Below are 27,933 nucleotides of genomic sequence, written 5' to 3' on the forward strand. Positions count from 1 at the left end.
CTTTCTTTCTTTCTTTCTTTCTTTCTTTCTTCCAAGTGTGGGTGAAGGGTGTGGGGGGAGGGGCAGAAGGAAAGAGGGAGAGAGAGAGAGAATCTTAAGCAGGCTCCATGCCCAGCATGGAGTCGGGCACCGAGATCATGACCTGAGCTAAAATCAAGAGTCAAACACTTAACTGACTGAGCCACTCAGGCGTCCCAGGAATTAAATTTCTAATTCTCTTAAATTTCTCCCTTTAACAAAATATATCAAAAAGCCCAGGATTTTCCCTTGTTTTATTGTTAGTGGATTCTTGTGCTGTGTTTGGTGCCCCGCTGTGTCAAAGGTGGTGTAAGGGGTGTGTGTGTGTGTGCACGTGCACATGCATGTGCATGGCTGAAGGGGCTGAGAGCAGGAGGAACCAGTGAGCTCAGGCAGAGCTGAGTGGAACTTCCACGTTGTTGTGGATCTTTGCCTGTGGCTCTGCTCCTTTTCCTTACCTGCCTGCATTCTAGGGTGCAGGAGAGAAGAGTCAAACCACTGAGTGGGTAAATGTGACTGATCTTACAGGCCAGGTAGATGTCACTCTATTTGAGAGCACCTTTCTCAAAATGAGGAATGACACATATTTCTTAGAATTTATCAAATGACCTTTATGTAACACACATTTGCTGTTTTGAATGATGTGTTTTGTGTCTGACTTGATTTCTGATATAATGATTTATAATGGTGTATGAATGGCAAAAGATAGCAGGGGATGATATCATTATTGAGAAACAATGGAGATCCAGGTGGACAGTAGTTTTTATTTGGTAAGAAGATGTCCCATAGACTTTTTGCACTTACTGGAAGTTCATGCTTGGGACAATCTGGGTTATGGAACCAGGAGACTGGTGTCAGGATCTTGGACTAAATGAGAATAAAAGCAGGAACCAAGAAGATGGTGCCAGAAGAGGTTAACCCATTTAGTCAAGGAACAACACTCAGATTATATTAGAACCAGGAAACACAGCTTTTTAAACTGAAGTCTTAAATTTATATTAGGACAACCTAGTGAGAGATGTTGACAGACAAGGAGAACACCCCTAGGCTCTTACTGGTAACCTTACCCAGTTCCACAGCCATCAGTTTCCTTCTGAGGTTGACTCAGACTCACGGGCAGCTGGGGCAAAGCAGGTAGCTCCCACCTAAGCAGAAGCTTGACACCTATGCCAAGAGACTCACCCAGGACTAAGAAGCAGGTAAACTCTGTCAGAATAGACTATGCTTTATTTGCAAGGTTGACTTCTAGATTCTTAATTAGTGAGGGATTCAGATATCTCACCAATTAGCAAACTGTACCTGTTTTGTTTCCCAGATTGTGCTGAAGCTGCCCAGGTAGACAGGGTTGTCTGGTGCCAACCAGATAGTCTGGAGATATCACTCCTGGGCATGTTCAGTGTCAATGCCTCCTCTGGTCTGCAGTGCCTTGGAATGTTGTTGGATGCCTGTGGGGCCGGCCACCCTGCCCTGAGGCTTAACAGTAATCGGAATAGGAGAAGGTGGTAGTGTAAATAAGACTGCAGTCCTCCTTGCTTGTGTACGTGGACGAAAAAATCCCTGATAACCTCTTGCTCTGTAAAATCCCATACGAACATTCTTTACTTTGGAGTGCAGACTAGTTAAGATTTAAGATGTTTGCTGTTTTCTTGAAATAGTATCAGACAGTACAGAGAAGGCTCTTGGTTCCTGATACTCACTGCCTCAAAAATCTAGAGACGACCATATCTTTCCAAAGTAAGAAAACGGAGTCCATATCAAAGTTATGAGATGACTAAGGGTATATCTAAAGAGTTCTTAGAGAAACAGCACTTTGTAAATTTGCTAGGGGGTGGGGATTAGCCAATGTGTGGGTTGTTCTCTCAATTCTAGAGTTTACCAAGCTTTATTTGGTTTATTCCTTATGACTTTCTATTATTGCTTGTTTTTTCTCTTTTTGGAATAAGCTCAAGTGCTTTTACAACATTGTAGAATATAACTGCTACTTACTGGATTATTAAATTAACACCAATGCCTTGCATTTGATAGGTGTTTTATACTTTAAAAATATTTCATGTTGCATATTTGATTGTCTTATATTAGTAGAATATTGCTTATAGATTATTAACTATATTCTATAGATAGGGAAGTTGAGATCCACTGGATAAAGAACTTGTTCAGTTACATAGCTGCTAATTTAGGCAAAGATATGGACTGAAATACAGATTTCTTACCTCCACACAATTCAAATTGTTAGAAATTCTGAGTCTGGGAATTATGCTCTCTCAGCATCTCCTTCTATTCTTAAGCTTTTTGTTTAGTTTTTACTGTTTCATATTTCTCATTTTCGCTTGTTACTTTCTCGTTAGAATGTTCTTGGATGCTTTTTGCATCTGTTGTTCCTTGAGGGTGTTGCGAACCACTTGATATACTGCCTTGTGCTCTAAATATCTGTGTGAGAAACAGCAATTTTTACATTCTATAATTCTGCTTTGGAATTTACCTCTACCTAATCTTTGTAGTTGACTCTTCTTATCTTACCCTACTCAGAGAAGGATTTGCCTTATTGGATCTGGCCATTTATCCCTCTAATCTAATATCAGTTTCCAGCAAGACCCTGCCAAATCATTGGAAAAGAGAAAGCAATGCACTCTCCCTGACTAGGAATTAGGAAACAAAACCCTTGCCATGACTCTGCATTTAGACGGTGAGCAAGTTATTTAGTTTCTTTCGTGTGCGATTTCAATAGATTTTAAGAAACTGCAACTTCCAAGTTATGTTTGTTGGATATTTAATGTCTAGCGTTTGATGCATCAGCTTAACTATTTATGTCACATGGAATACTAGATAACATATATACTTTTCTAAAAGTTCTGAATTAACTACAAACACCATTGTGGACTGATTAAATTATCATTTAAACATGGTTTTGGTTACATAATAAATATAGAGCACATTGGCTTTCTACTGTGTCTTGACATGACTCTGTCAAATTATATAAGTTCTTATCTCTCAGTTTTGACTTGAGTTTAGTTGTAGAATCACAACTAAGTCAGCAAATCTTTGAATACTTTCCTAAATTGCATCACCATTAGCTGTGGAGTTTTTAAGAAAATGTATATTCCAGGGCTTTATCCTAGAGAAAAATGACATTTCAAAGTGGAGAGTAGGAACCTTTGTTTAAGAAGCCACCTAGGTCATTCTGATGTATAGCTAAGGGTGAAAACTATTTTTTGAAGGTTATGGGGGTGGGAGTGCTTCTGAGGTAAACGAAGTCATGTAGACAAGGCTCACTTATTCAGCAGACATGTACTGAATGCATGCCCATGGCTTATCGATCGTTGTGGGAGGGACTGAAGCACACAATAGGATACCTTCAGCCTGAAGGTGCTGGTATTGTAGTGAGAATTACCCCAACAAATTCTTTATGGTGTGTATATTATAGTAGGAGAGTGTACAGTCTTATGACACTAAAGAAGAGGGTCCTAAGTCAGCCCTGATGAGACTTGTATGAGAGGTGGGAGGAGGTCCAGGAAAAGCATCCTAGGGGAATGATACTTGAACATCCTGTCCGGGGAGTTGTCTGAGTTTGTCCTTTCGACAATAGAAATTAGAGCAGAAAAATACAGGGCCATTAAATGTCTGTTAAGAGGAATGGCATGGTGAAAGCAGCCTTTAAATGATGGTGGTCTGAGAGCAGGACTGGGGCCCTAGAGGCAGAAAACTCCCACACTGTGAGTAGGTGAAAAGAACTTACACCAAGGTGGTGGTAGTCGAAGAGAGGAAGGGAAGATAAGGAAACATTGGTGGACTTTGATGTGTGACTGGATATGGAAATGAAGAGGAGAAATGGGTCAAAGGTCTCCATACCGATGTCAGGCTGGTGGTACCCCTGGCTGAGATATAGGGGTTGTGGAATAGAGGTAGGTGAACAGAGGATGAAGAATTCCTCCATCTTCTTGGTCTTCTGTGCATTTGCCCCTATGTCTAATAGAATGTCTGTACTTAATGGATGCCTTAGTTAAAATATTGGTTTGGCTGTATCCACTGTGACCTATAAAAGATGGAAAGTTAATTTCCCTCTTTATGGAAATGGGTCTGGGCAGGTAAGTGTCCAGGGAGATAGGATGGCTCGATTCCACAAGGTTGTCCAGAGATTGATTTTCAAGCTCTTCAGTTGCTTCACTGCCCCTAGGGTATATTATGGCTGAAGATGGCTTATTTCCATAATTCTGTCTTTAAGCAGAATTCAAGAAGGAAAGAGGAATTAGAGAGCAAAGAGATTCCTTTTTGTGGCCGTGCTGTATTGCTCTCTACATTCTATTGTCTGTACCTTGCTCGCATGGCTATATCTAGGTATAAAGTAGGCTATGAAAAATGCTGTGTTAGCTGGCCAGCCATATAACCACTAAAACTCAGAAGTTCTATTGATGAATAATCAAGAGGATTTTGTGGCATAAGTTCTTAAACATGGGACCTGCTGCAAAGGCCCTTATTTTTGTTGAATGAATGTGCTTAGTATTTGGTCAATGCTGAGTTGGAGAAGGAGGGAAGGCCTCCAAGTGGAAGTGCCCAGAAGATAATTGAAGACATAGACTTGTAGTCAGAACTGTGAGCAATCTATACAATATAAATTTGTGAGGCCCTTCTAAAGACTATGGATGAACTGTTTAGACTAGAGAGAAAAGCACTTTAAAGAAAGGCAGCAAAAGGGCCTTGCAGTGCTTGTAGGTTGGTGGTAGGAAGTGGAGAGAGAATCCAGGGAAATAATTGGAGAAATAACTATCTAAAAATACTGCAAAATATTGTTTCCTGAGGCAGGAAGAGAAACATATGAAATGATATTGCAGAAAGGATAAAAAATTAAGGAGGACAAAAATAAAAGATGTAGGGGCCAAGGCAAGTGTATGAGGGGAGAGAGCTGACTGTTGAACAGAACAGAAATTTCAGCTAAGATTTGTAGCTTGCCAACATTAGGCTCCATTCAGAGCCTCAGAGCAGATAGGCCAGTCTACAGAGGGAATCTGGTCTGTCACAGAAGGATGTTGTTTAGAAGACATATAGTAAAGGAAAGATTCTATTGAAAGTATGGAAATATGTCTATGAAACTGTTGGTGTGACTGTGTGTGAGGGATGATACTATGCTGGCTTATTCTTTACTACTATTTTGATGCTGAAACTGACACTTAAAGATCAGGTATGATTTCTGTAAACAGTAAAAAAAAAACCCACATTATTTTAATTTCTATAAATAGCTTCATTTAGGTTAGTTTTTTAATAATCAGTAAGTAGTGTGAACCACATTTGATCAATCGGAAGGTTCAGATCAGTCTCAAAGAAAGGATTTTGAATATGTGGTGTTTCAGTTCTCTGGAGTATTGTAGTGGAAAGAAGAATCTCCTAAATTCACTCAGGGGCCTCATATTCTGGTATATGTGTCACGTTATTCCCTCAAAGTATACTTTTTTATTTTTATTTTTTATTTATTTTTTTATTATTATGTTATGTTAATCACCATACATTACATCATTAGTTTTTGATGCAGTGATCCATGATTCATTGTTTGCGTGTAACACCCAGTGCTCCATGCAGAACGTGCCCTCCTCAATACCCACCACCAGGCTAACCCATCCTCCCACCCCCCTCTGCTCTAGAACCCTGTTTGTTTTTCAGAGTCCATCGTCTCTCATGGTTCATCTACCCCTCCGATTTCCCCTGCTTCATTCTTCCCCTCCCGCTACCTTCTTCTTCTTCTTTTTTTTTAACATATAATGTATTATTTGTCAAAGTATACTTTTGACTTGTTTTGCTTACACTATCTAATTGGGAACAAATCTGACATGTGTTTGTTTTTTTTTTTTCCGTTTTTGTTTTAACTGACCCGGAAGTGAGGCCTGTTCAACAGCCAAGGAAACTGACACAGATGCCATCTTTAGCTTCCTTTATTTCTGAACTTAATAAAAAGGAAATCTAGGTACAAGCTAAAACAAAAACAGAAAAAAAAGAAAGAAAAAAAAACACATGTCAGATTTGTTCCCAAATACTAATTCTAAATTTGTTAGATCTTATTGCTCATTCATTGCTGCCCAGTAGAAATATAATGCAAGCCACATACACAATTTTTCATTTTATAGTAGCCACATTAAAAAAAGTATAAAGAGACAGGCAAAATGAAATTCTTAAAAAAAAAAAAAAAAACAACAAATCTTTTAAGTCTGCTTATTTCAAGTGCCTGACTAGCTATATGAGCTAGTTGCTCAGTATTGGACAGCATGGTTCTAGAGAATTCATCAATAATCTTTTGTTCTTTGTTTATGTTGTTTGTTCTTTGTCTAATGTTGACATAGGTCTGTTGATTGGAGGTCTACCATGAAAGAGTTCATTAAGGATTTGTCCTTAGTTTTAAGTGTAGGAGTTATACTGGGCACTAACGCTAATAATAATGTTTAGTGAATTAGTATTCTGTTGCTTTTACTTTTCAACTTGGGCATCTTAAAAGTAAAACAGCTAGTTATTTTACCAGCCACATGGATTTATTTGGGTTTGCCTAGGATGATGTGGGCAGAGGCAGCAAAGTAAAATGTTCTTCATCTGGGAACCACTGGGGTCCTGCAGTCTCACTGAGAGTTCTGCTGCTGTCTTTACCCTGAGGTTGTAAGGAAAGGTACGGGGAATTATGGGTAGATTTTGAGTCAATGTCTTCCTTATCATTCTCGCCTTCTTTCCCCAGTGCCTTAGTCTGTTCAGGCTGCTATAACAGAATGTCACAGACTTGGTGGCTAATGAACAACAGAGATCTATTTCTCACAGTTGTGGAGGGTGGGAAGTCCAAGATCAAGGCACTGGTAGATTCAGTATCTGGATTGGAGCCTTCTTCCTGATAGCCATCTTTTTGCGGTGTCCTCACATGGCAGAAGGGACGAAGGGTCTCTTTGGGGCCTCTTTTATAAGGACACTAATCCCATTATTGATTGATTGATTGATGTATGTATTTATGTATTTATTAATTTAATTTTTTATTATGTTAGTCACCATACAGTACTTCATTAGTTTTTGATGTAGTGTTCCATGATTCACTGTTTGCGTATAACACCCAGTGCTCATTGCAATACATGCCCTCCTTAATACCCATCACCAGGCTAACCCATATCCCCCACCAGCCTCCCCTCTGAAACCCTCAGTTTGTTTCCCAGAGTCCAGAGTCTCTCATGGTTCATCTCCCCCTCTGATTCACCCCCTTCATTTTTCCCTTTCTTCTCCTAATGTGCTCCATGCTATTCCTTATGTTCCACATAGAAATGAAACCATATGATAATTGTCTTTCTCTGCTTGACTTATTTCACTTAGAATAATCCCCTCCAGTTCTATCCATGTCGATGCAAATGGTGGGTATTAATCCTCTTTGATGGCCGAGTAATATTCCATTGTATAGATGGACCACATCTTCTTTATCCATTCGTCTGTTGAAGAGCATCTCAGCTCCTTCCACAGTTTGGCTATTGTGGACATTGCTGCTATGAACACTGGGGTGCAGGTGGCCCTTCTTTTCACTACATCCGTATCTTTGTTGTAAATACCTAGTAATGCAATTGTGGGGTCATAGGGTAGCTCTATTTTTAACTTTTTGAGGAACCTCCATACTGTTTTCCAAAGTGGCTGTACCAATTTGCATTCCCACCAAATGTAAGAAAGTTCCCCTTTCTCCACATCCTCTCCAACATTTGTTGTTTTCCTGCCTTGTTAATTTTTGCCATTCTAACTGGTGTAAGGTGGTGTCTCAATGTGGTTTTGATTTGAATTTCCCTGATGGCTAATGATGTTGAACATCTTTTCATGTGTCTGTTAGCTATTCGTATGTCTTCTTTGGAGATATGTCTGTTCATGTCTTCTGCCCATTTTTTGACTTGATTATTTGTTTTTAGGGTGTTGAGTTTGAGAAGTTTTTTATAGATCTTGGATACCAGCCTTTTATCTATAATGTCATTTGCAAATATCTTCTCCCATTCCATGGGTTGCCTCTTAGTTTTGTTGGCTGTTTCCTTTGCTGTGCAGAAGCTTTTTATCTTGATGAAGTCCTAAAAGTTCATTTTTGCTTTTGTTTCCCTTGTCTTTGGTGACGTGTCTTGAAAGAAGTTGCTGTGGACGATGTTGAAGAAGTTACTGCCTATGTTCTCCTCTAGGATTTTGATGGATTCCTGTCTCACATTGAGGTCTTCCATCCATTTTGAGTTTATCTTTGTTTATGCTGTAAGAATGGTCCAGTTTCATTCTTCTGCATGTGGCTGTCCAATTTTCCCAGCACCATTTATTGAAGAGACTGTCTTTTTTTCCATTGAATATTCTTTCCTGATTTGTCGAAGATTAGTTGACCATAGAGTTGAGGGTCAATTTCTGGGGTCCCTATTCTGTTCCACTGATCTATGTGTCTGTTTTTGTGCCAGTACCATGCTGTCTTGGTGATCACAGCTTTGTAATATAGCTTGAAATCAGGCAACGTGATGCCCCAGGTTTGTTTTTCTTTTTCAACATTCCCTTGGCGATTCAGGGTCTTTTTGGGTTCTATACAAATTTTAGGATTGTTTGTTCCAGCTCTTTGAAAAATGCCATTGGTATTTTAATCTGGATGGCACTGAAAGTATAGATTGCTCTGGGCAGCATAGACATTTTAACAATGTTTATTCTTCCAATCCATAGCATGGAAGGTTTTCCATCTTTTTTTGTCTTCTTCAATTTCTTTCATAAGTGTTCTGTAGTTTCTAGAGTAGCATGAACTAATCCCATTTTTGAGGGTTCCGCTCTTATGACTAATCAATACCCTGAGGCTCCACATCCTGATACCATCACATTGAGCATGAGGCTTCAACATAGATTTTGGGGGACACAAATATTCAGTCTGTGGCACCTAAGTCCTGGCCTTTGTCCAGGTGCTCCCATCTCAATCTGTCCTAGAGAAGGACCAGTTTTTAAATCCCCAATCCATTATGTTCTGATACTTTTGTAAACTACAATATAAATGAATTACTACACAAATGAAATTAGAAGAACCCAAAGAAAGACATACAAATCTAAATTCAATAGATAAAACGTCACTCCATCATATTGCTATAAAATTCCTAGTACTTGCTCTGAATTTCTGTACATATTTATTTCTTACTGGACAGGTAACACACAGGACTTGGCAGCAGCCTATGATCTACATTTTGAGTAGGTAACACTTTTTTACATCTGCAGTAATCCTCATATAAACCTCTGTATAAAGCATGCCCTCTATTTTTCAGATCAGGACAGGAGGATCAAAGTGATTTAGTAAGATGCCCGAGGATGTGCCAGTAGTGGAGCTGGAATTTTGACCCAGAGTTGCAGCTAACCCACAAGGAGTCTTTGTTAGAATTAGGGAAGGGTATCCCTTTCCCTGGGTGAGCTGGCTCCCCCCTCACTCTGCGTGCTTTGTGGAGCACAGCCTGAACAATGTAGGATATGGTCCTGTCAGACTCACGCATGCTCTCCCTACTTCCCTTTGCCAGGATAGAAGGATAAGGGAGTGGGCAGTGGAAAGAAGAGGTAAAGTGAAGACTAAGTCTTGTCTCTGTCATTTTACTGTACATTTTCATAGAATGGTGCTTGAAGTTTAGAAAGAAAACAAAACTCAAGTTAGTGAAAATTGGTAGTTTTCAAAATTTCTAGTTGCAAGTTGTGCTCCATCTTAAGCTTTTGATGTACCTATTTAATTAGTGTGTACTGTCCTGGGACTCCCATTATTAGAAATGTCCATACAGTCAGCCAGGTAGCAGGTTTTTAAAATAACACAGAAACATTAATATTTAACAATCTACAAAAATGTGTGAATACATCCTTGTTGTGTTTTTTTTTTTTTTTGAGATTTTATTTATTTATTTGACAGAGAGAGAGAGCACAAGCAAGGGGAGTGGAAGGCAGAGGGAGAAGCAGACGCCCTGCCAAGCAGGGAGCCCAATGCAGGACTCAATCCTAGGACCCTGGGATCATGACTTGAGCTGAAGGCAGACGCTTAACTGACTGAGCCACCCAGGCGCCCTGAATACATCCTTGTTATCTTTGCAGCTTCTACCATAATAATTCTACTATAAGTTTCAAGCACTTGCTTAGTTTATAATTAAATGAAGAAAAAAAAAAAAAAAGTATGGACAGTGGAAATAGACCAAGTATATCTCCTTGATACAGTAATCATTCAAGCCACAAATTAGTTAACGTTAATTTGAAACACATTTCTAGTTATGCAGCCTAATTATATTAACTATATTAGGATTGTAAAAGTTTGACTGGGGCCATATGTACAGTTTTGTTTTCTTTCTATGGCCTAAAATTGCACCTGGTTAAAGCAGACATGCCATTGGTCATGTTGGATGCCAGGAAGAGAATTAAGGGAGAAGTCATTTGCAACCACTGGAAAACTACTCTGAACTAATAAAGGTCCAGATTTCCTAGGAAATTACATGAGCGGATGGTGAGATTATTAATTCTTTAGTAGACTTAAACTGAATAATGAAAAGTTGACAGAGATTTTATTTTTGAGAAACCATTTAAAATGCTTCCCTAAGTATAGCTATTACTTCGTATAGCTATTACTATCAAAGTGAATACACTTTTTTTTAAAGATTTTATTTATTTATTTGAGAGAGAATGAGCTAGAGAGAGCATGAGAGGGGGGAGGGTCAGAGGGAGAAGCAGACTCCCTGCTGAGCTGGGAGCCCGATGCGGGACTCGATCCCGGGACTCCAGGATCACGACCTGAGCCGAAGGCAGTCGCTTAAGCAACTGAGCCACCCAGGCGCCCGTGAATACACTTTTTGCTAGGTATATTCCCAAGAGTGTCAAGTGCATTATGCTGAATACCCACTATGGCTTTTTGAAGTCGATGGTGCTGTTATTTTTTTTTAAATAAGGGAACTAAGTCTTTAGGATGTTGGAGTAACTTTTCCCGAAAGCTCTCCCCAGACCTAAGAATCAGAATCTGCATTTTAAAAAGATCCCAGATAACTCATGTGCATATTAAAGTTTGAAAAGTAATGGTTTATTTTCCAGAGTCCATGTTCATAATCCCTACAGAGTCCTGCCTCCTTGGTTAATCTAAGATAAAAACTTTATTAAGAATATTAGCTGAATCTAATATGTGAAGTTAGATAAATTCAAATAGTCCTTTTTTTCTGGTTATATGTTCTAATTTTTGTAGATTTCAAATTTGTTGATTCTGCATTTTCCATTTTTCAACTAAGTTTTCTGAGATCAATTTCTAAGAGTCAACTCTCTCCTCTCCGTTGCACCTGTAGTACCTGGATTCTAAGAATGTTCTAGTTTGATAATTTCAGGTTCTTGTTATCCAGGGTGTTTCTTTTTTAAAGATTTTATTTATTTATTTGTCAGAGAGAAAGAGAGAGGGAGAGAGAGAACAAGCAGGGAGAGCGGCAGAGGGAGAAGTGATGCAGGACTCCATCCTAGGACGCTGAGATCATGACCTGAGCTGAAGGCAGCTGCTTAACTGACTGAGCCACCCAGGTGCCCCATCCAGGGTGTTTTTTAAAAGAAAGAAAAATAATGACTATGGTTTGTAATATAAAAGTTGAGTTACTCTAGGGAACTATAGAGTCGATCCTTTTAAACATCTGTCCTTTCCTGTGTATATGCCTTCTAGAAAGTGATGGATAGTTATTCCTACTTATAATCTTAGGGATTTAAATGTAAAATAATAGTTTATAGTAAGTTCATTTGAATTATAACAGGAAAAGCAAGTGAACAGTCTATGTGACATTTTATTTTATTTTTTAGATTGACGTATAGTTGACACACAGTGTTACATTAATTTCAGGTGTACAGCATAATGATTCAACATCTTTATATGTTATGCTGTGCTCACCACAAGTGTAGCTACCATCTGTCCCCATATGTCACTATTATAGAATCATTGGCTATATTCTTCATGCTATACTTTTTATTCCTATGATTTATTCATTCCTTAATGGGAAGCCTGTCTCTCCCACTCCTCTTCACCCATTTTGCCCATCCTCCCACCTTCTTCCCCTCTGACAACCAATAATTTGTTCTCTGTTTATGGGTCTATTTTTGTTTGTTTGTTTGTTCATGCGTTTTCTTTTTTAGATTCCATATGTAAGTGAGATTATATGGCATTTGTCTTTCTCTGACTTATTTCACGTAGCACAATAACCTATAGGTCCAACCATATTGTCACAAATGGCAAGATTACATTCTTTTTTATGGGTAAGTAATATTCCAGTGTATGTATATACCATATCTTCTTTATCCATTCATCAGTCAGTGGACACTTAGCTTGCTTCCATATCTTGGCTATTGTAAATAATGCAGTAAACATTGGGGTGCATATGTCTTTTCAAATTGGTGTTTTCATTTCCTTTGGATAAATACCCAGTAGTGGAATTACTAGATCATATGGTATTTCTATTTTTAATTTTTTGAGGAACCTCAACACTGTTTTCCACAGTGGCCACACCAATTTACATTCCACCAGCAGTGCATGAGTGTTCCTTTTTCTTCATATCCTCACCAGTACTTATTATTTCTTGTCTTTTTCATACTAGCCATTCTGACTGATGTGAGGTTATACCTCATTGTGGTTTTGATTTGCATTTCTTTGATGATTAGTGATGTTGAGCATCCTTTTGTGTGCCTCTTGGTCATCTGTATGTCTTCTTTGGAAAAATGTCTATTCAGGTTTTCTGCCCATTTCTTAATTGGGTTATTATTATTATTGGTACTGAATTATATAAGTTCTTTATATATTATTGGATATATCATTTACCAAAATCTTCTCCCTTTCAGTAGGTTGCCTTTTCATTTTGTTGATGGTTTCCTTCATATGCAAAAGCTCTTCATTTTGGTGTAGTTCCAACAATTTATTTTTGCTTTTGTTTCCCTTGCCTGAGAAGACATATCTAGAAAAATGTTGCTAAGGCCCATGTCAAAGAGATTACTGCCTATGTTGCTTTTCTAGGAGTTTTATGTCTTCAGGTCTCACATGTAGGTCTTTAATCCACTTTGAGTTTGTTTATGTGTATGGTGTAAGAAAGTTGTCTAGCTTCATTCTTCTGCATGTAGCTGTCCAGTTTTCCCAGCACCATTTATGGAAGAGACTGTCTTGTATATTTTTATCCCTTTGTTGTAGGTTAATTGGCCATATAATTGTGGGTTTATTTCTGGGTTTTCTATTCTGTTACATTGATCTATGTGTCTGTTTTTGTACCATACTGTTTTGATTATTATAGCTTTGTGGTGTGCCTTGAAATCTGGGATTGTGATAACCTCTAGTTTTGTTCTTCTTTTTCAAGATTGCTTTGGCTACTCAGGGTCTTTTGTGGTTCCATACTAATTTTAGGATTATTTGTTCTAGTTCTATGAAAAATTGTATTGGTATTTTGATAGGGATTGCATTGAATCTAGATTCCTTTGGGTAGTATGGACATTTTAACAATATTAATTCTTTCAATCTATACTCTGAGAACTATAAAAAAATTGCTGAAAGAAATTGAAGATTACACAAACAAATGCAAAGATATTCCATGCTCATGGACTGGAAGTCTGTATGACCTTTTAAAAGACTAACATGTAAATATGAGCCACTCAGGTTTAAAGAGCAAGGAAGGACATGCAAATATCAACACTCTTAGAGATGGTACTTGGAAATCAGTTTGGAGAATGGACAGGAAGCAGTGGGAGTTATCAGTGATTCTAGAGTCACTTAAAAGGTTTTTTGAAGTGCAGATTGAGGAAAATCTGTTTTTGCCAACACTTTCTGGTTAGTAGGTTTGTGATAGGGCCCATGATTTTGCATTTTTAAAAAGTTCCCAGGTGATGATCATGCCTGCTGGTCCAGGGAGCACATGTTGAGAGCTACTGCACTAGATTTGGGAGGCTAGTTAGAAATTTTTTGCATTGATCTATGTAAGATAAAACATAGAAATAAATGCTGACAATAGAGTTGAAGAGGAAGGGTGGGTTCCAAAAATATAGAGGAGTTACAATTGACAGGACTTGTTAACAGACCAGAGTATACAGATGAAGTAGAGGTAGAGTCTAGTCTAGAAGAGTCTAGATTGATTTCGAGATTTCTAACTTTAGTAGGTGGGTGGAAAATGGTGGTGCCATTATCTCAACATATGGAATAAAAGAGGAGAAGATGGATAGGTTTTGGGGTGGACCTGATGACGAGTTTGGTCTTAGACATGTCAAATGGAGATTTATGTGCAGATATCTGTTAGGAAAGTAGGATACTGTAGAGTTGAAGTTACAGTTATAAGAATGAATTTATAAGTGTTGGCATGTATGTCTATAGAAGAGAAATTATAGGTCATAAAGTCAACAGAATAAAGTACTCAGAACAGAACTCTGAAATATGCCAGTATTTAAGGTGAAATCAGAATAATTCACCTTGAAAAGGCCCAAGAAGGGCTGCCAGGAGCTGTGGAATAAAGAGTTTCTATAAGGGTGTGATCAGCCTGTCAGCACTGCAGAAAGGTCAATTGACATATGGATGCCAATGCATTTAGTTTTGTCAGAGTACCACGGATTGGACCCAGATTGTATTTACCTGACATTAGAAAATGTTTCTGAGGACAGAATACATGCCTTTTGTTTTTCTGATATTAAGTTTCTATTCACTTCTGAAGAAGATAACATTATTGATAGAAATACTTGGGGTATGAATGGATTCGTATTCAAGTTCTAAGGTAATATTGTAGCTGAACTTTAATAAAATGTTTGAAGAGCAAATTAAGAATCAAAATTTATATACATATGTGTGTGTGTACATATATATTCTTTTGAGGAAGCACGGTCTCTTGTGGGGTATTATTCCTTTCTACAAGAAGCTTGCAGAAATGAGTGTGGAGGTTTTTGTGGTTGGTCCTTCTGAAAGTGTTTGTTTTGTTCTCTACCCCCATCCCTGCTGGGGAACCAAGAATGCTATTATTGCTGTTAAGAATATTGTTTTACTCTGAAACTTTGTGTGACAGCTGGACATGATTATTTTATTAGTTTACTGACTGGCACAACTTAAACAAAAAAGAAAGACAAGGTCAACAAATGTGATAGATATTAGGGCAGCTATCACTTCTGATAATCAGACCATAACCTTTTTTCCCCTTTTCCTCCAGTGCTTCCTCTAAGCATGACAGTAAATAGAAATTGCTGCCCTTCAGGACCTGGGATAATGGTTTCATAAGCAGGATTTATCAGTGGTGTGTCAGTGTCTGGAAAACATAGTTTAAATGTGTATGTCCAAAGCAGCATGCCCACCTCTATTTTAGGAAAACTTCTTGTGGGGTGTGTGGATTGACTGACTCGTTAGGACTCTCTGGAAAGCCAGATTTGAGATTGAGCAGACATAGCCCTTTGAATTTGCTGCTTGTATTCCTCTATTAATTAGTTGGAAAGTTCCCCACAAAATGTGGGCCAAATGCAGAATGAGAGGGACTGTCAGTAAGACAGTGAGCTTTCTGAAGGACCAGAATCAAAGGACGTTTTCTCTTTTGTGCTCAAACAGGTCTGATCTAACAGATTCTCTGTGTGTAGACTTTACCCTTTGCTTGTTGACCAGTGTTTTAAGGCCCGACATTATGAAAGGAACACTTAAAATCTCAGGCTGCAAATGATCAAATGTGTAATTGTTATTTCATGGAGACCAAACTAATATCGTAAACTATTAGAAATTTGACTCGCTGACAGATCAGTCTCTTATTTATTTATTTATTTATTTAAGATTTTATTTATTTGACACAGAGAGAGAGACACACAGCGAGAGAGGGAACACAAGCAGGGGGAGTGGGAGAGGGAGAAGCAGGCTTCCCGCCGAGTGGGGAGCCCGACGGGGGGCTAGATCCCAGGACCCTGGGATCATGACCTGAGCCAAAGGCAGACTTTTAATGACTGAGCAACCCAGGTGTCCCCAGATCAGTCTCTTAAAAAACTGGTAAAGAGCCTGCCGTTGAGGCTGATGGCTGAGGATGGTGGATTTTAAAGATGGAAGACATAAAACACGAAATTTCTTTCCAGATCAGTTTGGAATACTTAAAGTAATGACGTTAAGCTATATGTTCTTCATTTAGGATTAAAAAGAACATATTATCAAGTATATCATTGGAATTCAAATTAACATTTTCCCCTTTTCCTTTCTTTGAGCAGGTGGTCAAGTTATTAAGCAACAAAAGATCACAAGCAGTTGGAATATTAATGTCTAGCCTTCATTTAGATATGAAAGATATACAACATGGTGAGTATAAACATAAAAATTCAGCTTTTGAATACCCAGATTTGGGGTGACAGATGTGCTGTTTGGTGGTAAAGTTATTTTAGAGTTTTTGAGATTAGTATGTTTCCTGTAAGTGCTACCAAACTTTCTACCATGATTGTTTCTGGAGGGGTTACTAGTAACTTGACTTTTATGTTGTTTCTATATTTTGCTAAAGGCCTGATTCTCGTGTGACATATTTCGTCTGCATTAATAAATATTTCATTTTTAATTCATCAGAAATACTGGTCCCACTGTGCTCTGTAGTGAATTAGACTATATCTGACGTATTTACTTCAGGATGCCATGCTCAAAGAGTGACTGATAAGCAGGAGTGATAGTGATATGTCTCAGCCATTGAAAATACCTGAAAATAGTGTACTGGAGAGATAAATATGTTGAGACTTGAATCTCAAGTGTTTGATGAGCTAACATAAATTTTCTAACAGATTGTCTTCAACCAGTGTAGGAGTTAGATGGATGCTTGTTTTATTGTTATTATTTTAAGAATCTTTTTATGATTAGAGATGTTGAATAGTAGACTGGATTGCCATGTATAGTAATTAAATGAAAACTCAAGTGTTCAAGAGGCTGAATGATCGTTTGTTGCGGATGTCTATAAAGCATTGGACAGGTGAGGGGGCATGTTCTCTTAGTCCTCCTGTCCCCAGATATGATGAGATGCTGAAAGAATCACAAAAGCAAATTTATTATGTATAACTTTTTAGGGTGGAAAACTGTCCCTCTTCTTTCAATCATTTGGTATGACTATATGTAAACCCCTGGGCTTTTCTATGCATAGAGGGATTGAATTATTTTTTTCTAATAACCATCAAAGATAGTTTCAAATGATTCTTGCCCACTTATATTATTGTTGGTGATCCAGACACATGGAAGCAGTCATATCACGGCCTTTTGTTATTTCTTTTATGTTGTTGTTTTAATTTATATCTTTAACCAGCCTTATAAAATATTCTCCCTGTTTAGAGTTAGGCTGATTTTAACGTTTTGTAAGTGGCTTTAGTGTCAATATTTTAAATACTTGAAATCCACCCTATAATTGACAGGCATTCCTGTGCCATATCTTCCTATCACATGTATGCTGAGAGATATTGCCCAAAGGTGAATAGAGGAAATATATTTATATTCAGAACGTCTCATAAGCTGTCCAGAGCCTTAGAATAGATTTAAAGCAGATTGATTTATCCAATGGAATGCCAGTTTACCTATTAAAGAAATATGGTTTCAAGTATAACCCAGACTTTATAAATCATGAAAACATTTAACTGGCTTTCTAGCTTACCCCTTTATGAATGTGGATTCTATTTGTTAGCCTTAAAATACTGTGTGGAATAATTCATAAATAGCACAAGCCTGGTATGTTCTGTCAATTGATGAGTAACTCTTAATCATAATTTAAGTTTTTATTAAACTGTTTTGATGGTGAGGAGACTTCCTCAAACTGAAGCATTGAGGGTAGTAGTCACAGAACAGGACGCCAAGGCTGGCGCCAAGAAGTACTTGGCGTTTCTAAAGCTGGCAGATGTAGCCCAGTTAAGTCATAGAATGAAATCTGAAAATAATGATATGGTCCTTTCCTTCAGTCAAATATTCAACCCGGGTTGAGTTAATAATGAGAACCTTATGAACAAAGGAGTCCGCCTAACATCTGTGTCTGTGGTAAAGCCAGTGAGAGTTCATTGAAAACTTGCTAGTTTAACATGCAATGCTAACAATAACATGGCATGAACGTCAGTAGTTGAAGGGTCACACAGAATTATGCATAAACTTTATCCTATTAGGATGTGAAGTGATTGCTTGAGTCACTTTGAAACCCTGTACATGGTTTTCTAAAAAACAGCTGCTTTAAAATTTAAGTCTGAAGAAGCAAGTGGTATGCCTTGCAGTGAATAAAGTCCTGTTTTGTCTCAGTATGTTGTCTGGAACCATGATTTACATGTGAGAGTCACTCGTGGCCTCTAGAATAAACTTGACTTCTATCAGGATATGCCTCCACTGAGAAATCCACAGAAGCATAAACATCATTGATTTTGGTTGTAGAAGCAGCCACAGAATTTATCCAGACCTCTAGTGTCATCTTGTAGAAGAGCAAACGAAGACCTTTTTGGTGGTTAGGTTTCTTTTTCAAGGTCGCAAAGCACGTTAGTGGAACAGACTAAGCTTGGGCCCAGCCCTCTTCACTCCCTGGTCCTGTTCTTTTCATTCACGGGAGCTGCTTTCTCAAGATGGTGCTTTTTCTACAACCAGCATTGGTATCTTGAAAACAGAGTATATGTAACAAAGCAGAAATTTTTTTTCTCTTTTTCTCTCACCAAAACTCCAAAAAAGGTTAAGGTTGAGTTTACTTTGTAATGTTTCTATTTTTAAAGGGCCATGTTAGAGTAATTAGCGTGGAAGGTTTGGATTAGAGGTGCCAAAAGTCTAATCGTGGTCTTGCCACCATGTCCGCTGAGCACCACACCCTGCTCAGACTCAAAGGTTATTTTCTGCAATGGGCACATGTAGAGTCCTCAGTGGCATATTGAGTCAAAGGGCAGAGAGGGAAGAAAGGATCGGTTTCTTGACTAAGTTCACTAATGTGGCAATACAGGTGAGGCAGTCCCAAATAATTAACGGTGAGTGTGCATGTGCGCACATGCGCACAAAGGTTACAGTGAGGACGTAAGCAGCTCTAATGCAGTTGGCAGTGTGTTCTGGTATCTTCTAAACTATCCTGTAAATTGTCACAGTTTTCCAACGGGAAGGGTGAAACTGTGGTGTGCCACCTCTGGAAAAAAAACAAAACAAAACAAAACAAAACAGAAACACTCCAATGGTTTAGAATAATTTAAAGTCTAGGATGAAGGTGCTTTTCAGAAATGATTTACCTAGTGTGCTAGAGCTTAGGGTCATTATGCCTTTAGGATCTCCTTAAATCAAGCTCTAGGGATCCCCTGAGGCAATGCTAACTGCTCATCCATTGCTGAGTTGACTTCCCTGGGTGCATAGCCCTTTGAGTTCCAGTTTATTGTCACCTAAGGCTAGAATCTCTACTTTGTGTGGGCCCTCAGCTTTAATGTTTGGCCTTTGGCTCCATCAGGCTGTCAATAGAAAGTTCAGGTTCCTTGGGATAGGGCTAAAGCAGTTTCTGAACTGGCTCATTTTTCTGCATTCTCTCTTGTTTAGCATGGTAATTCCCCTCTTGGCTGTTTTTTGATGCTTTTCAGATATTTGATAAATATATTTTATCCCGCATTTTAAATTACTCTCAATGGGAGGATTGATTCAAGTCATCTAGCCTGTTATTTTCATGATGAGAGTATCCTATAGCTCTGTAATTGAGTTTGGTGAAAAGAGATTGAAGTTTCTATACAGCATTCCATCCGTACTTCGGGAGTCAGTGTGGTCGTCACAGCTCCAGGATCGTTTTGGTAGAAAATAGTAGCTGCAGAGCAGTTTGAAATTTCATAGGGCTCGGTTTTATCCCCTACAGTCTCACCACTAGGTAGAATATCCACATAATTTATCATCCAAACTGTGATACCTTTGAGAGTGGAAGGGGGTGCTGTGAGTAATATTGCTTGGCACACCAGGAGTAGAGTAATTCTACTATCGGATCAAATGGAAACAAGTTTCTGATATCATTCTCCTTCATATATGTATGTTTATAATACAACTATTTATTGGCCAGGGAATTAGTTTGAAAAGCCTTCTTTGTAAACCTGAGGTTGTCTAGCTCTCTGTCCTTTTGGGACTCTCCTCAGTATCTTGTCTGAAAGATTTGTTCCAGTTTGAGGCAAACACATCACAGAGGAAGGAATCTGTTACCCTTATAATCTGTAGCTGGCAACTAGAAATCGAACTCAGCTGGTAGCTGGACCGAGGACCAGTTAGGGACTAAGCCTCTGGCAGCGTCCTTAAAGATCAAGCTATAGATTCCCCTAAGTTTTTATGCTGTCTGTGCACAGGGGCGGAGTGGAGCATCTCTAAGAGATTTTAGCTACTCACGTGTCTTGTATCCTTTTAGTTTCACCAGTAAATGCCCACTTGACATATTAGAATGCTAATTAGCAAAGCCTTAGTTACTGATCTAGTAACTTGTAATAACTGCCCCTGAAGTATGGCCTCTTTTTCTATATTTAAATTCAATTAGTCAACATATAGTACATCATTAGTTTCAGATGTAGAGTTCAGTTATTCATCAATTGCATATAACACTCAGTGCTTATCACATCACGTGCCCTCCTTAATGCCCGTCACCCAGTTACCCCATTCCCCTACCACCTCCCCTCTAGCAACCCTCAGTTTGTTTCCTATAGTCAAGAGACTCTCATGGTTTTTCTCCCTCTCTGATTACTTCCCATTCAGTTTTCCCTCCCTTCCCCTATGATCAGGAATTCTGCAACATGGCAGGATATAAAAGCAATGCACAGAAATCAGTTGCATTTCTATACACAAACAATGAAACAGGAGAAAGACAAATTAAGGAATAGATCCTATTTACAATTGCACCCAAAACCATACGATACCTAGAAATAAACCTAACCAAAGAGGTAAAGGATCTGTACTCTAAAAACTACAGAATACTTATGAAAGAAATTGAGGAAGTATGGCCTTTCTTACATAGTGCTGTCTTACCATCCCTGAGGTATAGGTATTAGGACAGTTGACTGCCCCTAAAGTTGAAGCTTTAACTGGCTCATATACACTATTACATTCCCTCAGTATACATGTTTTAAAATAGATTAAAGATACTATAGCAAGAGATACCTAAGATGTATTTAATGATCTCACACATAGAAATAAGTTTTGCTAACCTTCCAGCATTGTCCAGTCCAAAGTATTGACCCTTGTTCCTTTCTTTCTTTCCTTTTTTTTTTTTTTAAGGTTTTATTTACTTCTTTGTCAGACAGAGAGAGAGAGAGAGAGAGGGAGCGAGAGCACAAACAAGGGAAGTTGCAGGCAAGGGCAGAAGCAGGCTCCCTGCTGAGCAGAGACCCAACGCAGGACTCAATCCCAGGACTCTGGGATCATGACCCCAGCCCAAGGCAGATGCTTAACAAACTGAACCACCAAGGCATCCCAGCCCTCGTTCCTTTCTTCCTTTTAATATCTGTCCTTTCTAAAGCCAACTAGTATTGTGAGCCCATGGGCAACAAGTACTAAATTATATCTTTGTTGACAGTTCTATTGTTTTTAACCATGATTTGTCAAAATCATGTGTCTTGACATCAAATAAGATAATTATGTAAACTACCTGGTCAATAAAATGATAGTTATTTTTATTCTTTGGTGTCTAAGCCTAATGACTGCTTTTTCAAATGCTCTTTAAAAAATGCAGTTAAGGATACCCTACAAGGGCAATGACCTGCTTTTAGGTTTAAATCAGAAATTCCAGGGGTGCCTGGTGCAGTCTGTTAAGCATCCCACTCTTGGTTTCTGCTCAGATCGTGATCTCAGGGTCCTGAGACCAAGCCCTGTGTTGCACTCTGCACCCATCACAGAATCAGCCAGAGATTCTCTCTCCCTCTGCCCTTCCTGCTCGTTCTCTCTCTCTCTCTTAAATAAATAAATCTTTAAACAAAAAAAATCAGAAATTCCAGTGAAATCTGTCTGCTAATTTCTGATCCCTTATTGGATCCTGTGTCATCTTGCTGTTCTTTTGATCTTCTGTCACTGACCTCCTTCACAAGGGCTCAGAGTTGTCAGAAGCCTTAGCCTGATAACTGTGTAGGAAGAAATCACCTAGGTTGGCAGCTATTTAAAAAGAGAATTGCTTTTGACAAACAGGACATATACTCTTTCATAATCAGGTCTTTTTATTAGTATCTGAAGAGACAGAATTAAATATTGGCTTGAATTTTTACCTCTCCCCCAACCCCCTTCCTTCTATTATTTGCCAATACGGGTGTATCTCAGATACGTTGCGGGTTTGGTTCCAGACCACTGCAATAAGGTGAATATCGAAATAAGCTGAGTTAAATGAATGTTTTGGTTTCCAGTGCAAATAAAATTTAAGTTTACACTATACTATAGTCTATTAAGTGCACAGTAGCATTGAATTTTAAAAAATCGTGTATATACTGATGTGGTTTTAGAATATAGGTGAGGTTCGGTGGGGTGAGGTCCGGAGCCAACCACCAAGAAAGAATTCTTGAGACATCTTTGGTGCAGAACGGTGGTTTATTAAAGCATGGGGACAGGACCCGAGGGCACAGAGTTGCTTCACTTGGGTCTTGAGGAATGGCTAATTATGTACTCCAGAGTTGGGGGAAGTAAGGACAAGGGAGGTTTCAAAGGAACTTTCATATGCTAAAGAGGACCGACCTACAAGATACCAGAGGTCTTGCCATTGTCAAGTTAAGGTTGTTTTCCCCTCTAGCAAGGTATTAACATTTAGTAGGGAGATTCCTGGGAGAATGTCACACAAGTCCCACCCAAGAGTGGGGGATAAGGGGAGGTTGCAGGGTGTCAGCTTATGCTTTGTCTTCAGCTAGCCTTCTGCTCCCTCATCGTATACCCTAATTAGAAAATACTTTATGGCTAAAAAATACTAACCATCAATCTGAGTTTTCAGTGGATCATAATCACTGAGCACAGATCACCGTAGTAAGTATAATGATAATGAAAAAGTTTGAAGTATTGGGAGAATCAGCAAAATGTGACACAGTGACATGAAGTAAGCAAATGCTGTTGGAAAAGTGGTGCCCATAGACTTGCCTGAAGCAAGTTGCCACAAACCTTCAATTTGTTAAAAAAAAAAAAAAAAAAAACCCAAAAAACAAAAATGGAGTATCTCTCAAGTCAATAAAGCAAAGCACAATAAAATGAGGTAAGCCTGTAGCTGTGTAAAGTGGTCCAGAAGAAGGGAGTTAATTTTCATTATACAATGCAGGGAATGGAGGTTTATATTAAGCCTGCCTGGGGCTTCACCTTAATAGGACCAAAATGGGTGTCCAGCTCCTTCACTGCTCTCTACAGTGTATTAGCTTATTTCACAATGAGGACCCGTGTTTCCTAATGAGAATATGCAACATAGGCAAAAAGAGAACTGGCGAAAGGCGCAATACGTCTGGCCACCAGTTGTTTTGGTTTTTTGAGTTACTAAAGCACTGGAAAATATATTTGGCAAATTTCATTTCTTCCTTCGTCATTTCATACAAATTCCCCAGTTTGCTTATTGACTCTGTTCCTTAGCGAATGAAGCGGATTTTTTTTCACAGCTATGAATTAAAGGAGGAGAAAGATTTTAAAGGGAATTATTAATTAATGGAGTTGCTTGTTCTTGATTGAACCAAGCAAAGATACACAAATTTGTTAGAGAAAAAGCATGTCGGGCTCAGCTTATCAGTGAACAAAAGCAGGTTGTGATTACTTGTAAAAAGCTTGTGACGCATAGGGCATGGGACTTTCTGTGCCTTTTTTCTAGGTTACTGATGCTCAGAGAGTTTTTAGGGATATACACCCTGGTTAAGTCCTTGGGGATGCTTGCTTTCATTTTGTACTCATACTCTAAGCCTATTTCTTTATTCCTTTTGTCTAGACTTCCTGGCTTTTCCCTTTATTTTTAAGTGCAGACTAGCTTTGATTAAGAGCCTGATTCCAGAGCCATGCTGCTCAGATTTTGTTTTGGACAGAACGTTCGTCTCCCCCCCAAGTCCCAAATTCGTATGTTGAAAGCCCTAATCCCCAGTGTGATTGTGCTGACCACGGGGAGCCTTTGGGAGATAATCGGGCTTAGATGAGCTCATGAGGGTGGCCCCCATGATAAGATTAGCATCCTTTAAGAAAAGGAACTGAGGCCACGGGCTCTGCACACTAGGAAGAGGGTCCTTACAGGTTCCAGCCTCCAGAACTGTGAGCATTAAATTCCTGTTTAAACCCCCAGTCTGTGAGCTTTGTTAGCAGCACCAGCTGACTAAGACAGACTGGAATCCCCGTTCTGTTGTGGGGTAGCTGAGTGATAACCTGGGCAGTTTATTTCATATCTCTATGGCTCCGTTTCCTCATTAGTAGAAAGGGCTGTTTAAATGAGTTATTTCCTGTAAACACACACACACACACACACACAGTAAATAGTCAATATTCATTCTGTCCTCGCCTTTCTGCATTTCTTCGGAAATGACTTGTGTTAATAGGCTTTGGAGGTTCCTGAAACTCAGAGGCTGGCCAACCAGTGAGGAGAGAGACCGTAAAGGTTACTTACTCCTCCTTCCGTTGTTGTGAACAGGTTCTGCTACAAGCCTCTCCCCCCTCCCCCTGCCCCAACACAGGGGGTGGAATGCAGAAGCTGCTCCTGATGGCATTTGAAAGCCAGAGGAGAGGGGAAAAGTGGGAGACTTGTTCAAGGGGTGCATAACTGAGGCAGATTCGATTGTTCTGGAGCTTGGGTTTTCTGTCATTATTACTGAAATAATGAGTTATTAATGGGCTGTGTCCATCTCTGTTTTCTGGCTAGAGATAAATATGAGGATTATTTATATGAGCAGCCCTTAGAAGTTGAGCATGGACATATCTTTGGACTGTACTTTATCAGCAAGGAGAGCAATTTGGTTTGGAAATTTGAAAGGTGGCGGCGGGGGTGGGGGGGGTGCCCTCCCCTAACTGTTGTTTCTTAATCATTGTCTCTGGGCACTGTGAGCTCGCCATATTCCACCCGTACCGCTGTTGACTCTGGGTGGCTTGTGAGGGTAGCAGGGGGAGGGAGTTTGGCTTTGTTGCTACAGTGAATCTTGTAAGGAGCAAGAGTAGAAGTGGATTCAGGGACAGATGCTTCTGTTTCTTGCTTTGACATATTATTAAACTGACAGTGAAACTAGTTTCTAGCTCTGAGTATAAGTATTAAAAACACTTCTTTAAAAATCTGGAAATACCCTTGTGAACTCTGGGAACTCTTCCCATGTATTTTGATAGCCTACACACATAGCAGTTCTTCAGCCCTGTGGGGCTGCCACTGGATAGTGTTTTTCTTATGAAATTTTCTACCAAACAAGTTGTAGATTACAAACTCCTGGTCTTTTTTGTAGCATTTCTGGTTTCATTTGTGGAGACACAAGCTTTTTCACTGGCCTATTAATTACCATAAGAAAGTTTATCCATAATCATTTGTTTATTTTTGTAATATTCTCAAAAATTGGGGTTAGTGTGGGCAATGTTATTTTTTCCCGGCAGGTTTTCCAGTGTCTGGTTTCTTTACAAAACTCGAGTTTACAAGGCTCACTTAGAAATTGCTTCATGCCTCCCCCTTTTTTTTTTTTACCTTTAAGTGTTTTCTTCACATGAGATATGGAGTTTTAAGACCTGTTTATTATATTTATTGAGACATTAAAAAATCTAGTAAATGCTGTTGGGAGGTTTAGTGAATGGTTTTCATTGAAATGTGAAGTCACTTAGAAATTTGAGAAGAAAGTGGGCTCCGTCCAGTGAGCTGTGTAACCTTTTCATCAATTGTAGCCTTGTTGTGGAGAAAGTACATGTGAGATAGGTCCACTTTCATTAAAACCTACTTTTAGAAATTTAATATCAGAATATGTTTTAATTTAAAATATAAATTCATTCCTGAGAGTTTCTTATACAAAGACAGACCTCCCAAATCATTTTAAGTCACACATAGATCATTAAATCAAGGGAAGAGGAATTATTTTAATAAGTCTTTCATTACAGTCTCAGAAAAAACCTGGGTTGAACTTAGCTTATATTTTTTTTAACGTTGTTCCACAGTTGGGCTTTCTGATTATGCTTTTATGGGCAGGAGAAACGTAATACTTGAAGCTGTTCTGAAACTGTGAGCTTTGGATGTGGATATTCCTTCCTTTCTTGCACTTAGTATCTGATTATGTATCAAGTGTTTGCTGTGTATTTTTATTGCCCCCCTACCCCATCCCCACCCCTACCCTCTCTCCCCTGTAAGTTCTGTGAGGCCCACTGCAGCTCAGCTCAGGATGTTTGCCCTTATAATGCTGTTATCTGGTGATTGTTAAAGGAATTGCCCAGGACCAAATGGGGCATGAGTGAAGGGGGAGCCCAAATTTGAGCACAGAGACTTAGTGTGAGTGCATAATTAATCACACCAACTTTGCCCCTTTGTCCACTGTGTGTTAAAGGTGCAGTTTTTGCACCAATATTCCTTTTGCATAATCCTTGAGAGGGGTGGGGATTTGGACTATTATTTGGGTGGGGGGGCGGGGAGGGTGAAGCCCTTTTGATAACTAGAATCCTGTGTGTATTTTAAAATTGACATCTTTAAAATTCTGTGTGTTTTGACAAGTGCATTTTCAGCACCCCAAAGTGGCCACCCTCAAGATGCTTTCTGGTCTTTATCCTTTCAGATGAAGTGAGGATCTGAGAGTACTAGAGATGAGGAGAGGAAGGAGTGATTGGCACTTTCCACATTTCCCTTAGGAGCCACCTGTGTCCTATTCCTACTAGGCACATTCTAGAAATAGAATCAGAAATATAATCAGCCCTGTGTGCTGAGAGATCAGATAAAATGGCTTAAAAAGTTACGTAATGGCATGTTATCTTTGAGCATGACTGCAGTGATGATCTTTCATGCTGATGACTGTCTTACCTCTTTCCTCACGGTCAAACATGAATACAATAAGATCTCTACTTCCCCAGTAGCAGTTTTCAGCCAAATACCTCTGAATTTGTTGTAAAATTTATTAAACAGTTTCAATCAATTATTATTTACATATGATTAAGAAATCAAATAGTACACTAGGCCTTGAAATGAAAACCCGCAGTTCCCAGTTCCCCATATGGGCTTCGTCACTTCCATGATGGATTGTGAAGGCATGATTTTCCCCTTGTTTGAGCCACTGTGGAATATTCGCAGTCTCCTTCAAGGAAATGGTGGAATTTAGGAGCAGGATTCTTTATCGTTACTGACAGTATGAAGCCCTTATGAATTATATTGTTGTGAAGAGAATTCTAAGTTGAGCACGATGTTCACATGTATTATCTGCAAGTTTTCTTTTAATTCTAAGATTTATGATTCTAAGTTTAAGGTTGTACAATTGCTGATAATAATAATAATAGCCAGCGCATAAAGTCATTGCTGTAGGGTTTGCAATAACTCTTTGAGGTAGGTAATGTTATTATCCCCAACTTAGGGATAAGGAGGCAAAAGAAAGTTAAGCAGCAGGTGATGGGGCTGTGGTTTAGTCACAGGTGGTCTGGCTGCAGAGTCTGTGCTCTGAAGCCCTGTGCTGTACTTCCTAAGAACTCTCAAATGGTAGTAATTGTATCAGTGACTTAAGCTGGAGAAAATGGTGCATGGTTTTTGTCCTCCATGGTTCATAACTACAACACCAGTCTACTGGCTAGCGACGGTCATTGCTATTCACAGCACCGTCCTGTCTTCTAGTAGTGCTATTCAGCTAGAGCACACATCCGTACTGTGTGTTTGTGTGTGTGTGGGGGGGGGGGTAGAATCAAGGATCATAGAGAGAAAAAGACTGTCACGAAAGCTGCGAAGGGGTTACTTGATGGATACTGGAGGATTTGCTTTAAAATTCCTTCTATTATCACTTGCTGTCCTGTCTTCTGTCAGTTCTATGATTTAGGTAATGCTCAGATATGCTTTGCCAGAGAAAGCTACAGAGTGGAGGGTGTCTCTCTATGCCCAACTTCTGTACCAATTA

At 39.0% G+C, this 27,933-nt stretch overlaps 1 protein-coding gene across 1 annotated transcript in view; it reads left to right on the forward strand.

The window, feature by feature from the left end:
- Positions 1 to 27,933, forward strand: part of FMN2 (formin 2) — a 372,667-nt gene that overhangs the window by 144,990 nt on the left and 199,744 nt on the right. Inside the window, exon 5 of the mRNA XM_035010926.1 lies at positions 16,183 to 16,270. Coding sequence (XP_034866817.1) covers positions 16,183 to 16,270 — 88 coding nt within the window. The remainder of the gene's footprint in view (positions 1 to 16,182; positions 16,271 to 27,933) is intronic.

The sequence above is a fragment of the Mirounga leonina genome, unplaced genomic scaffold (genome assembly GCF_011800145.1).
Source record: "Mirounga leonina isolate KUSES-001 unplaced genomic scaffold, KU_Mleo_1.0 Mir_154, whole genome shotgun sequence".
In the NCBI taxonomy this organism is placed as follows: Eukaryota; Metazoa; Chordata; class Mammalia; order Carnivora; family Phocidae; genus Mirounga; species Mirounga leonina.